Source organism: Giraffa tippelskirchi, chromosome 5 (genome assembly GCF_054371585.1).
Source record: "Giraffa tippelskirchi isolate mGirTip1 chromosome 5, T2T-mGirTip1v1.2.pri, whole genome shotgun sequence".
NCBI lineage: Eukaryota > Metazoa > Chordata > Mammalia > Artiodactyla > Giraffidae > Giraffa > Giraffa tippelskirchi.
Genome location: NC_137279.1, coordinates 153633531 through 153646449, shown reverse-complemented (window position 1 = coordinate 153646449; position 12919 = coordinate 153633531). Strand labels below are relative to the sequence as shown.

Sequence of the window (12919 nt, the reverse complement as noted above, 5' to 3'; positions counted from 1 at the left end):
TCACCTAGGCCATATTGTTGTCTCATAAAAAGAAGAAAATTTAATGGATTTGCTACTTTGTGTTAGTTTTAAGTACTTTAGTATTGCCAAAAATAATACATCGTATTTAGTCACTGTCACATCTATCCATTTCTGTTAAAAACAGACTCCTTGTGTAACATTTTTCAAGGGTATTTGGATTTTGTTTCTTAAGGAAATAGGATCATCTTGAATGATACTCTTGATAGTGTTAATTTCTACTCTAAACAAAACTTGTTTCACTGCAATGAATTCAGACCTAAAATAATTATACCGGTAATTAAAAAAATTTTTTTGTGTGTGTTTATACTTACAGAACTATTAAGGATTTATCTAGAGTGCTTAACACCCATGCATGAGTTTAAAAAGCTTAATTCAGAAGGAATAATAGTCAAAGTGCTTGATAAGGTAGGAAAGATTAGTTGGGAAAATTCAGAAGGAATAATAGTCAAAGTGCTTGATAAGGTAGGAAAGATTAGTTGGGAAATATAGAAGTGGATTTCTTTTAGAGAATTCTGGAGACTGATCATTTTCTCAAATAATTAAAAAATACAATACTGCCATTGAAACTTCAGCATGTCATTATGAAAAGTAACCAGCTATGCAGAAATTTCTTGCATGAAGTTCAGGTGGAGTCACTGTATATTTCTAAAGATTTCCAAATGGTTTCAAAATTTATTGCAGTGATTAAGTTCACACGCCAGTTACTGGGGACCACTCTGTTTGACTTACGCCGTGGCTTAGAATGTTATGTTTATGTTGTATGAAATTCATAAAGTAGCAACCCCCAAAAGCTTTTTGAAAATTAGATTTTTTTTTCCCAATAGCCCTAGATTTACAAAATAATACATTTAGAATAGTCTTAAACATATCCCATCTATGAAGCTAAGTACTCCTCAGTAGTGTTATGTTTTTTGAGCAGTTCATAAAAAAAGTAAAGAACTTAGATTCAAAGGAAATTGAACTAAACCTGAAGAAATCTAAATCTTTTCATTCTAAGGGAAAATGAAACTGAGTAGAGAGTTTATGTAGTTGATCCTGGGTTGTGCTGTCTGTCTGTGTAGCACAGTCAAGACTGGAACATAGAAGACTTCTGAATTGCTGGTGCTTAGTAATAGCAATTCATCCTCTATAAATTATTACTATTGTAGTAAATTTTCTGATTTTAACTCCAAAACTTTCTTAACGAACAGTCAAGTGATTTAATTTTGTGTGAAGGAAGAGGGATGGTGGGCCCTTGGCACAGTCTCCCTGCCCTCTCTCCACCCTGGAATAGGGCTCCTAACTCCTTTCTGTCTTCATCCCTATCACTGTGGAAATCTAGTATCTGCATTACTAAGTTAGTGATATTAATACTTAAATAGTGGTGGAATTGGTTTGTGGGAAACAATTAGTTAAGACAGTTATACTCATTGAAAATGTGTTTTTGATTGTCTAGGATAAAAGAATCTATAATTACTTCTTGTTTTTACTACCTTATTTATTTATGTTTTAGTAATAGTGATATTCTAGTTTATCCTTTGTCTCTCAATTTAGTTTTTTTGGTATATGGGATATTTCTTATCATGGTCTAAAAAATACAGAAGAGAAACATTTGAACAAATTTGAGGCACTGAATATTTGTTACAACTATTAGCAGCTTGATCAACTAAATCAAACATATGAGTGTAGATATAAAAGTTGCTATAAAAGTTAACACAGTTCATTCTGATTCTTTGATTTAGCCGATTCATACCCTCTCTGCTGTTTTCCATCTCTGATAAAACAATCATGTATGTACCTAAAAGAAAACTAGGTTATTTTTCAAAATTATATAAACTTGTTTTTAAAAAATAATGGCAGATACTAAGTTTTCTTGAAAATCTAAAAGTAAGAGGAGAAAATGAAAATGGCTCATAATTTCACTGTATAATCTCCACTGACTTTCTGTTTAAAAAACAAAGAATAATGCTTGCAAGTGGTTAAAAAATTCCAGCAGTACCGAAAGGCATAAAATGAAAAACCTTCTTTCCCCAACCAATGCTCTAGAAGTAACTTGTTAACAGATTTTTGTGTATCCTTTAGGGGAAAAATTTTTTATGTATGTTCCAGTTTTCCCCTTCCTCTACACTTTTCTTTTACTCCTAATATAGCTTTCTGTTTATAGACACATACACACACACATGTATTTAGCATTTTTTCCCTCAGTCAACACAAGCAGATCTCATTCTTTTTAATGAATTAGTCATTTCCTTTGCTTGGAGAAACTACATTTCATTTCTAACTAGTTAAATAACGACTTAAATTTTTTCTCAACTTTTTGCTATAGACGACTCTAGTAATAACTGATATACACATATCTTTATGTGTTTTTTTAGTTATATCAGTAGAGTAAGTTCGTGTTGGTGAGATGATCTGCAGAAGGCTTTAACTCATATTTTTATCAGTAATATATGAGTGTGTTTTAAGTACATTTTAATCCCCAATGTAAAAAATCTTCTTTACTGATTGCATTTTATAATTTGAGGTTTTTCTGAAAATAAGTATTGTTACAAATGAGTACCTGTTTAGCTTTAGTTGTAGTTTTTCCCCTTCCTTTCTAATTCACTGTAATCATTAATGGTAGATGTTGCAGGTTTTCTGGAGGGTATTGTTAGATCCCAGTTCCTAATGAGACACAGGTAATAGTCTGATGTGACAGATGACAGCTTGCAGTCACATTTTAAACAGCTTTGACAGATGAAAACCGTTTTTAAAAAATATAAAGGGGAAGGAGGAGAGAGATGAAGAGAAGTTTTTTTTTTTTTACAGATTTAATAATTGTTTCCTTTGGAAATATAGAAGGAATTAGGTCCTAGGCTTTACCTTCAGCACCTATTGTTTAACCTTTGTCAAGTCAGTTTTTCTCCCTGGGTTTGCTAATTTATAAAATTGGGGTAGGTTTTATTGCCAGGTTCATGATCAAGTAAATTCATGCATTTGGAAATATGTGGTACTATATGAACATAAGCTGGTTCTGCTGTTCTTTTAAATATCTAAATTAAAAATGCCCTCATTTCATACTAAAATTTCAGGTGTTGTAATTAACTCACATTTATATGTATTTATATACTAAACTCACAATGAAAGATGATCAGTTTGTTTGTTGGTGGGCCAAAGTAATGCTTACAGTATAAACTATTTTCAAATGCCTGTTTTCCAGAAGCTGATCTTTGATTTAATTGGATATAATAGACTTCCCTGGTGACTCAGTGGTAAAGAACCCGCCTGCCAAGGAAAGGAGATGCTGTTTCGATCCCTGGGTTGGGAAAATCCTCTGGAGGAGGAAGTGGCAACCCACTCCAGTATTCTTGGCTGGGAAATCCCGTGGATAGAGAAACCTTGTGGCTATAGTCCATGGGGTTGCAAAAGACTCAGACAAGACTTAGTGACTGAATATGTGTGCACACATGTGCTCGCACGCGCACACACACACCCTCTCTCTCTCTCCCTGCATCCTTCCCTGCCTGCCTGCCTCCCTCCCTCTCTCCCTTCCCCTCTCTCCGTCCCTCCCCCTCTCTCACCAGTCTCACTCCTGTCCTCATGACCCAATATAATACAATTTTATTTTGAACATAGAATACTAAATACATATCTAGGGGCAAACCATTCCTGCTTCCCCTCCCCCACTGCTAATCCAGGTATACCATCCATCAAATCATGTTTCTGAAAACATCCTAGTATGCCTTACATACTATGATTAGTGCTATCTTTGAGCACTGGGTGTTCTACTTTATGCCAGCTATATGTATAAATGCTATCAGTCATTGAACATTTGGCATCTTAATGAATGGACCATATTTTAGACCTTTTTCAGAGCATTACAGTGATAACCGTTTACCAATAAAACAAAACTCAGTATGGTATTTATTCGCATTTAGCACAGTTTGAGGAGTTTTACAAACTATACAGACCCCAGTTGCAATTCAGTCTATTATTGCCAATATCTAAAACATCAGTGAAAGTGTACCTTTTATTCTTAAGTAGAATAACTTATTTTTTATCAGAAGACTGTTAAATGGAATAATTATTGGAGTGTTCAAAAAGAGCCAAATGCTCAAAGAGCTATTTCTTTTAAGATAGTTTGAAAGACATGCTGGTTTCTCTTTGTTTAAGCCTTTCAAACCTATTTCAGAAGTTTACTAAAAAGGCAAAACGGCCATTGTAAGGCTACTCTGTGGATAGTGAACCTGGGACCAGATGAAGATAATCATTAACTTTGCTGTAGCCTGGGATAGAGGTTGTGCTTAAACTTGGGAAATAAAGTTTGAAATGAAAGTGGATTAATATTTTTAAATGTTGATTTGTTGTGTAATATGTGTGGTTTAATCCATTTTGAGCTAGAAGTGAGCTGGAACTGTTCAAAAGATGTTGTTCAGTTTCCCAGTCATGTCCAACTGTTTGCGACCCCATGGACCGAAGCACACCAGTCCTCCCTGTCCCTCACCATCTCCCAGAGTTTGGCCAAGTTCATGTCCATTGTACTGGTGATACCATCCAGCCATCACATCCTCTAATATTCTCTTCTTCAACATCAAAAGATGTTATGCAAGCTAAAAACTCGTTCTATGGTTACATTATTCTCTGTTACCCTACTCCACAGCTTCCCGGTAGAGGAACCAAATTTAAAAGTAGCACTTGTTTGACTCTCTGTGGCAGAGTAACTTTTAAATAAAGATGGTGGTGTGACACTTGAAAATATATAATACTGAATAATGTTGGTCTTTTGTTAAAATGAGTCAATGCTATAGACAAGAAACCATTCTCTTATAAGAATTAAAAGGAACAAATAGGAACCTTGGAAAAGTATGCCTTAAAACAATGTAAGTCACCATGTAGACTAGAATGTCACACTTATGGCAATAGCGTGATGTAGACTGTTTTCAAAACGGAATTTTTAATATCTCATAAGAATTTATCTTAGAGGCCTACCTTTTGAAAAATTGGGCACTTTTTGTCTTTTCAGTTTTGTTTATGCCCTTCTGCTCCATATGTTAGTAGAAAGAAGGAAAATACTAGAATATCCATATCTTTTTGCTAGTACTTTTGAACTTCCAGCATCTCTGACTTCTGATGAGCCTGAATAGACAGCTTGAAATGAATAGGCAAGGTTTTAGTTATAAAGATTTTGTCATTTGAGGCATCTTTTGAATTTGTGTTATTGAATTTATCTTATAGGAGTTGATGTTTCTAGATGACTTGTTTATAACTGTTGAATTAGCTGAATTACGATAAAACACAGCCACAAACTGTCTAGTGGTGATAACACTAAAATAATTTGCTAATAATTTTATCTTTAAGTTTTCCAAATATTTGTGGTTAACTTTACAAGAGGTAGAATGGTACAGTAGGAGTACTATAATAGGAAAATCTTTGTAATCTTCTATTAGATAACCTTCCTGGGTTGAGCTTGCAAGATTGCTAACTTTGTGGTAATTTAAAAGTATGTTGTGTGTTAGTAAAGGTAATGTAATGTTTGTACTTAAGTTAACGTTTAAATTTTTCCTTCTGCTTTCTTACAATGTAGTTTTTATTCTAAATAACATCTAAAATTATTTCTGCCTCCCTTCTCACACTCATTTTAAGCCAGAGAGCAGCTTGATAGCAGACCTTGGGTTTAATTTTCCCTGTACTGATGGGAGAGAATATTTCAGAGAATTCGGAGATCTGAAATCATATCTGTTTGTGCGCGTGCTAACTCATTTCAGTCGTGTCTGACCCTTTGCGACCCTGTGGACTGTACCCCTCCAGGCTGCTCTGTCCATGGGATTCTCCAGGCAAGAATACTGGAGTGGGTTGCCATGCCCTCCTCCAGGGAATCTACCCAACCCAGGGATTGAACCCATGTCTCTTAATGTCTCCTGCGTTAGCAGGCAGGTTCTTTACTGCTAGTGCCACCTGGGAAGCCCAAAATCATATCTCTTGAATCACATATATTGTAAGATACATATTTATCTTTGAAATGAATCAGTTACACATTATTGTCTTTGTTTCTAGATTCAGTAATGTTTTAGATTTTTCTGTGTGTTTAAATAAACACAATGTCAGAGGAGGGATTATGCAGGAAGTTTTAGTTTGTCTTAGTTCAGACATTAAAATGTAACTGGAGTTTTTGGTGTCATATCAGTTGTTGAATAATTCTGTAATGTTCATGAAGATTTACTACACAGAGATGCTAATTTTTCTTCTTTTCTCCCCCCCTCAGCCATCTGTTGAGTCTTCAAGTCCAGGTAAGTATTTTCTATGTTTTTTATAATCTTTGTTTAACTAACATTTGACCTATTAGTTACATAAAGGTTAGAGGAGTTAGACTATCATCTGACTGACTTTTCTTCTGAATGCTTCTTTTCTCTGGGGAAAAAGAAATGGATGAAATATTTGACTGCCCATGAAAGTACAGGTGAGGCTGCTGTGAGTTCAACCTCATGACTTTTTGTGGGTTTCTTCTCTCTCTCTTTTTTTAATGAATTGCCACATGTATTTTGTGTAGTTTTTATTTGCTGTTTGATTTGAAGTGTATTTTTAAAAAGGAGTCTTTTAATTGCTTAGAGATATTTGCTTATATAGAAAATTCAAAGTATTTTATTTGTGAAAAATATTGTTAATGTGTTTAATGAGAGAGGGAAAGGTAAAATAAAAGGTTCAACAAATGAGTATTGTAAATTAGGAAGTTATTTTAAAATTTTACTAGAATCAAGTTTTCTCCTCTGACCATGTATCTGACCTTGTATTCTCCTCCAAATACAATATAGATTTCATTTTTTTCTTTAACTTTGAGGTTGCAAATGTATGATCTTTGGGCCAAATCTGGGCCATTAATGTTTTTTGTTCAGCTAGTGTAGTGAGCTTAAAAAATTAGAATATTTTATTTAAAATCTGGATTTAGGTTTCTTATGCTCAGTCAGAGGTTCTGATACCACTGGGTCCAGCATTCCTGTGTGTCAGCAATTGGTAGAAGCTAAACAGCAGTCAGAAAAGAGTTTGGTGTGTGTTGGTCTTCCTGCCTCAATGTCCAGGGATTTTACTGAGGGAGGAAACTGCCTTCTGCAGTGGGGTGGGCAGGTAAAGGAAGAGCCTAAAGTAGCTTAGGAAGAGTGAGAAAGGGAACTCTCCTGAGGCATGGTATTGTTTTATTTGAAAACATCTCACATTGCATATTTAGTAATGCTATATTTAACCTTTTCAGATGATTGAAGCAGTCACTTTTTTGTGTTTTAAATTTTAGGAAGTTTTGGAAAATACTGAAAATAATATAAGGCTTTTTTAGTTGTTCAGGGTCCTTTTCTTGAACACAAATCATTGTGCTCTGTGTCAGGTAGAAGTTGAATTAGAATAACTCTAGATCCCTTCTAAATGATTTAGTTCAGTCATTCAGTCACATCTGACTCTTTGCAACTCTATGGACTGCAGCACGCCAGGTTTCCCTGTCCATCATCAATTCCTTGTACTACGCTTAATTGACAGTTGATTTTGTCATATTTATTTTAGCTGAAAATGTCTTTCTGATATTCTTGGAAGTGAAGTACATTATTAGGCTTTGTGACATTTCTGAAACTCAAGGGTTTTTTTCTTGTTTATAAATATGTTCTAGATGGAAGTAGGTTGGAAGAAGTTGGAAATAATCTGACCTCAGATAGATTACCATATCCTTTTAGGACATGGCATTGTGCCTTTATATTTTTTTTCTTTCAAATACAGAAATCATTTTCATTCAAAAGATAAGTTCTAGTTTTTGTAGTGTTGTGACTTTGCAAATAAATCAAATTTTAAACATTTTTCTGTGAACTTTCAAGACTTTCATTAGGTAATACATAGGTATGTAAAAATAATTACTCTAAAAATGATATGAATAAGTGGCTTTCTCAGTTTCCATTGCATTTAAAACAGCTTAGGGTGAACTGGAAGAACAGTGGAGCTGAAAGAAAACAAATGTCTTTGATAGCTTTTATTACTTGCTGAATGCTTGTATTAATACAAATAGAATGAATATTTTTTGTTTTCAGAGTAAGGAAGATCTTTTGAGGTAGACAGCATTTGTCGCATCAGGCTTCTGTCCACAGAAACATTTATTGTTCTTACAAGTAGTGCTAATTGTAGGCAATTTAAAAAATTGGTGGAGAAATTTGAAATAGAAACCTAATGTAAAAAAAATTGGTCCATAGGTGAAATGCTGTGTCCTTTGTAACATCTTCACTTTGGAATTGAAGTGAAAATCACTCAGTTGTGTCTGACACTTTCCAACCCCATGGACTATGCAGTCCATGGAATTCTCCAGATCAGAATACTGGAGTGGGTAGCCTTTCCCTTCTCCAGGGGATCTTCCCAACCCAGGAATCAAACCAGGGTCTCCTGCATTGCAGACAGATTCTTTATCAACTGAGCTATGAGGGAATTGATGCTAATAACAGTCATGTGCCCTAGCCTAAGTAGTTTGTCTGTTGATTCCACGAGTGTAAACTAATTACATCTAGTAGCCATTAGAGGTGGGGTTTTAGGGTAGGAAGGTAATAGAATGATTAAACAAGTCCACATGATATGTTATAAACTGAATTTATCTTCTGAGTCATTGCAAAGAGGTAAGGTACTTTTTTAGTAATTTTGCAGTAGAATGGAATTCTGTGATATAATGCAATGATATTTGCATTAATTCTGAAGCAAAATATGTACACAAAGCACCAGACTTCTTAGCCCTAATAATTTACTTTTGGGATTCTTTTCCCTAGGAGATAACCTAACGATGGGCCTTAGTAATTAACAAAAAGGAATAGGATGGTTAGTTGGTCTTAAAAAACAAGATAAAAAGAAGTCAAGTCAACTGAAACAAAGAAGTCAAGATTAAGGCAAGAAAAAAAACTGAAATTGAAAGTTTATAGAGAACGGTGCAGTATATGTGTGGGGAAAGGAATTAAGAGTGTTGAGAGAAAAGGTTCACTTCACTCACACTTTGTAATTTCATATAATGGGAGGGTTAGAGTAACAAGGCTTTAAATATAATTGGCTTTGCAAATAATGGACAAAAATGGGGGGACTTCAAGTGTGTGTGTGTGTGTGTGCGTGTGTGTGTGTGTGTGTGTGTGTGTGTGTATAATACTTGTGATTTGGTACTGTTTTCTCGTGAGCTTGATTTGTAAGTTGGTAAAAGATTGTAAGTAGTTAGGAATTAAGCATAATTATTTTTAACAATATTTGCATCCAGTAGGAATTATATTATGATTAGGATAATAGTATGCAAAATGGTAGCGTGAGGTTTTTTAGGATCTTTCTGCCAGGAAGGGAGAAAAGTATAGCAACATCTGTAGGAATACATAATTACTGACTAAGCATCCTAGAAGATTGCTGTGTGAAATAAAAAGTTTTGGGACTGTTTTCTACTGAAAACTGAGAAGAGATAATGATTGGGACAAAAAAGCTATAACTAAATTAGTAATTCTCAAACTGCTCTTAGGGAACCCTGTGTCTAGTCCTTCACCCAGTTCTAAGGTTCCTTGCTAAAATTGTACCACGTTATTCTTCATTTCTAGAAGAAATTAAGATAATATACTTTTCTAAATGTTTTTTTAACTTTATAACTTGCTCTAAGACTTTGGTAACTAATTTGTACTGTACAAGATAGACTAGCTGATTTAGCAGTTATATATTTCATTAGTCTATATTTAATAACAATGTTTTGTTATGTTCCTCCAAGGGCCCAGTGACTTCTAAGTGCTTTGCCCACCGTTGCCTCCTTAGTAAACCAGAGGCTTCGGGTACTCTTTGAGGCAGAGGATCTACTGCTTCCGAAACTCGTGACTAAACAGGAACCTTAGAGAGCAGTGAAAGCACAGGCATTGGAATTAGCAGATCTAGAATTAAAATGCCATTCTTGGCACCTACTGGCTCTGTGAGTTTAAATGTGCTACTTAAACTCTTTGAACTTCAAGTTTTTATTTTTACTTCTTAGGATTGTTGGAAGATTAAGTGAGTTAACGTATGTGAAGTGTTTGAGCATAGTATTTGACGCATAGTAAACACTCAAAAAATGGTTCTTAATGCTAAAAATATTGGGAGGTAACAACAACCCTGGAGTCTCGGGTGCCCCCTTATTCTTAACTGTCTGATTTTCCAAGAAATCAGCATCTGTATTTCTTTGTTTTACTTACTGGTTTTCTTCAAAGAATGAAGTAGGAGAGTAGGTATATCTAATAATATAACATTTAACACTTTAAACTGATAAAAGTAAATTGCTAATTGACTTTTTTGTTTGTTTGAATAACTCATTTATTAGTTAACAATCTTTTGTCCAGGTTTGACATAGTGGGGATAGTTTATAGAATATATTCAATGTATGCCCAGCATTTGCAGTCTGCTGTTACAAGTTTTGACCCTATTGAGTTCAGCAATATTCCCCAGCCACAAGGCTAAAAATAGATTAGTTATACAACAGTTACCTACTGGATTATTTTTAATACCTTTCATAAGACTTTTGTATGCAATTTTAATAAACTTTGCTGTTTATACTGTCTTTGGGTTACTTCAACTAAGTTAAGGACAACTACCTTCATATTAAAATTTATTTTTGTGGACGTGCTAGTAGAATACTATTTGAATTCAGCTGTACTTTCCCCTAGACTATATATTCAGATGATGGTATATTTCATACTGTATATTCATACTTATTGGGTCTATTAAATATTAGTCAAGTAATTAAGAATTGTTGTTTTTTTTCACACAAAAGATCATTTTTATTTGATATGACCACATTATTTACAACTGAAGCTTTGGAAGATTATAGTACTCTTCAGACGCCCTGCCCTCATTTTATAGTTGCAACTGTAAATATATAGAAGTAAAACAGGGTAAAAAAAATCCTTAAAGATGTTTTGTGGGGGGTGATAAGTAAGGGCAGGAATTTTAGAAAACAAGAAATAAAATTTGCTGTGCATAGCTTTTCCCTCGTACTTTTAGTTGAGTTATATCCAGTTTCAAATAACATATACATTAATATTCATAAGGTACACATAATTTGGTTTACCAAACTGTTCAAAATATTCTTTACCAGGAGGTTCAGCAACATCAGATGACCATGAATTTGATCCATCAGCTGACATGCTGGTTCATGATTTTGATGATGAACGCACATTAGAAGAGGAAGAAATGATGGAAGGAGAAACAAACTTCAGTTCTGAAATAGAGGATCTTGCAAGGGTAAATAACAATAAGAGCTAGAGGATGAAGTGGTTATAACTTTTTTATGGAGAGAGGAAGCACTTTAAATTTTAGTTCTCTATGTTATTTTGGGGAAAGTGGTATTTTTTATTTATATAATCAATACTGAGAAATTCTATGTGGTCATAGGTGGGTTATTTAATGTTTGAAATGAAAGGCATTTTTTAAAAAGAACTTGATTATATGAATTAGGATTCAGTAGTTACTTCGATAAAACACCACAGATACTGGATCAAAAGTAGCAAAAAAATGGGTACCGAATTTCATCGTGCATATCTTCTGTCCTCCCCCAGTTACTGCACCTTTTTTATTTACTCCCCTTTAGAAGCATGCCACTCTTTTTTAAGAGTTGTCATTCTGTTCCTCATGTCTTGCCTACTCTATAATGTGCCCTAAATTGTCTCTGCCTTTCCTGTAAAGATAACCAGTGATTTCATTGTTATATCCATTGGTCACTTTTTTCTCCACTCTCAAGAGAGATACTCAGCACTTAACCATTCCCTTCCTGCGCTGTCACTTTCCCTATCTTCTTGTTCCTGTTCAGTGTCTTTTGCAGACATGTCTTCCTTTCCTCAAGGTTTGATTTTGGAATTTCCCAGTTCTCAGCTCTGGGCTTTGTTTTCATCCGTCAGTACTCAGAGTGTAGCATGAGAGTCAGCCCCATCAGAATCACCCATGGACTTCCTGAGAAATAATGCATTCCTGTGCCTTTCCCCCAGGCATACTAAATCAAAATTGGGGTGAGGTGGTGGACTCAACTCTACATCATCATTAAGTATGCACACCAAGTTTAAAAATTGCTCATTACTAGGTCATTGATCTAATCTTGTCATGTCTGTATGCTTAGTATTTCTTAGTTATTTTTCTAGCATTATCCTGTTTGCTGTCTCCACTACCCACCTGCTTGACATTTCTGCTAGGATATCTCAGTAGACATCTTTAAATTTTAAAGGTCTAAAACAGAACTGTTGATTGATATTCTCTTCATTTGCCTGTTCTTCCGTGTTTTTTCCATCTCAGTAAAAAATGGCAACACTCTATACCTTGTTGAGTAAGTCAGAAGCCAGGGAGTCATCTTCCTTCATTCTCAATATCTGTTCCTAAATGAGCCTATCATTTCTATCCAGAAATATCTGGCTCTTGTTCCATCTCCACTGCTACCCTCAAGCCCAGGTCACCATCATTTTTAGCTTAGAATATTACAGTAGCTTCCTAACTGGTTTCTTCATGTCCTCTTTTACCACTTTCTTCCAGTGTATTACCACAGTAACCATGATGAACTTTTCGAAATATAAATCAGTTTATGTCAGCCTCCTGTTTAAAGCTTTGTTGGCTTCCTGTTACACCAGAGGAAAATTCAGTCTCCTTGCCCTGGCCAGCAAGGCCACCTACATATAGTCCTTTGTTCATGTATTACACTGCCCCTGTCATGGTGTCTATAGCTATGTTAGCTGCTTTTGTTCTTAGATGTGCTGGCCTTTTCCCATTTCAAGGCTTTTTACCTCATTCCCACTCTCTGGTATGTGCATTCTGAGACTGACTCTTTCTCTCAAGTCTGGGCTTACTGTTCCCTCCTCAAAATGGCTTTTCCTGGCCCCTGGTCAGCTGTTTTTAGCTGCTGTACCCCATTCATTGCTTTCTTTCTATGTAACACAATTTGTAATTGTATGTTTGTTAA

At 34.9% G+C, this 12919-nt stretch overlaps 1 protein-coding gene across 50 annotated transcripts in view; it reads left to right on the top strand.

The window, feature by feature from the left end:
* Positions 1-12919, top strand: part of MIER1 (MIER1 transcriptional regulator) — a 64724-nt gene that overhangs the window by 9159 nt on the left and 42646 nt on the right. For 24 of the 50 annotated variants that reach the window (XM_081490769.1, XM_081490800.1, XM_081490782.1 and 21 more), the window contains 2 exons: positions 6242-6266; positions 11075-11220. In XM_081490769.1, the coding sequence (XP_081346895.1) occupies positions 6242-6266; positions 11075-11220 (171 nt within the window). Of the gene's footprint in view, positions 1-6241; positions 6267-6399; positions 6437-11074; positions 11221-12919 lie in introns of all 50 variants that reach the window. The other 26 variants (XM_081490792.1, XM_081490768.1, XM_081490766.1 and 23 more) reach the window with 3 other exon arrangements.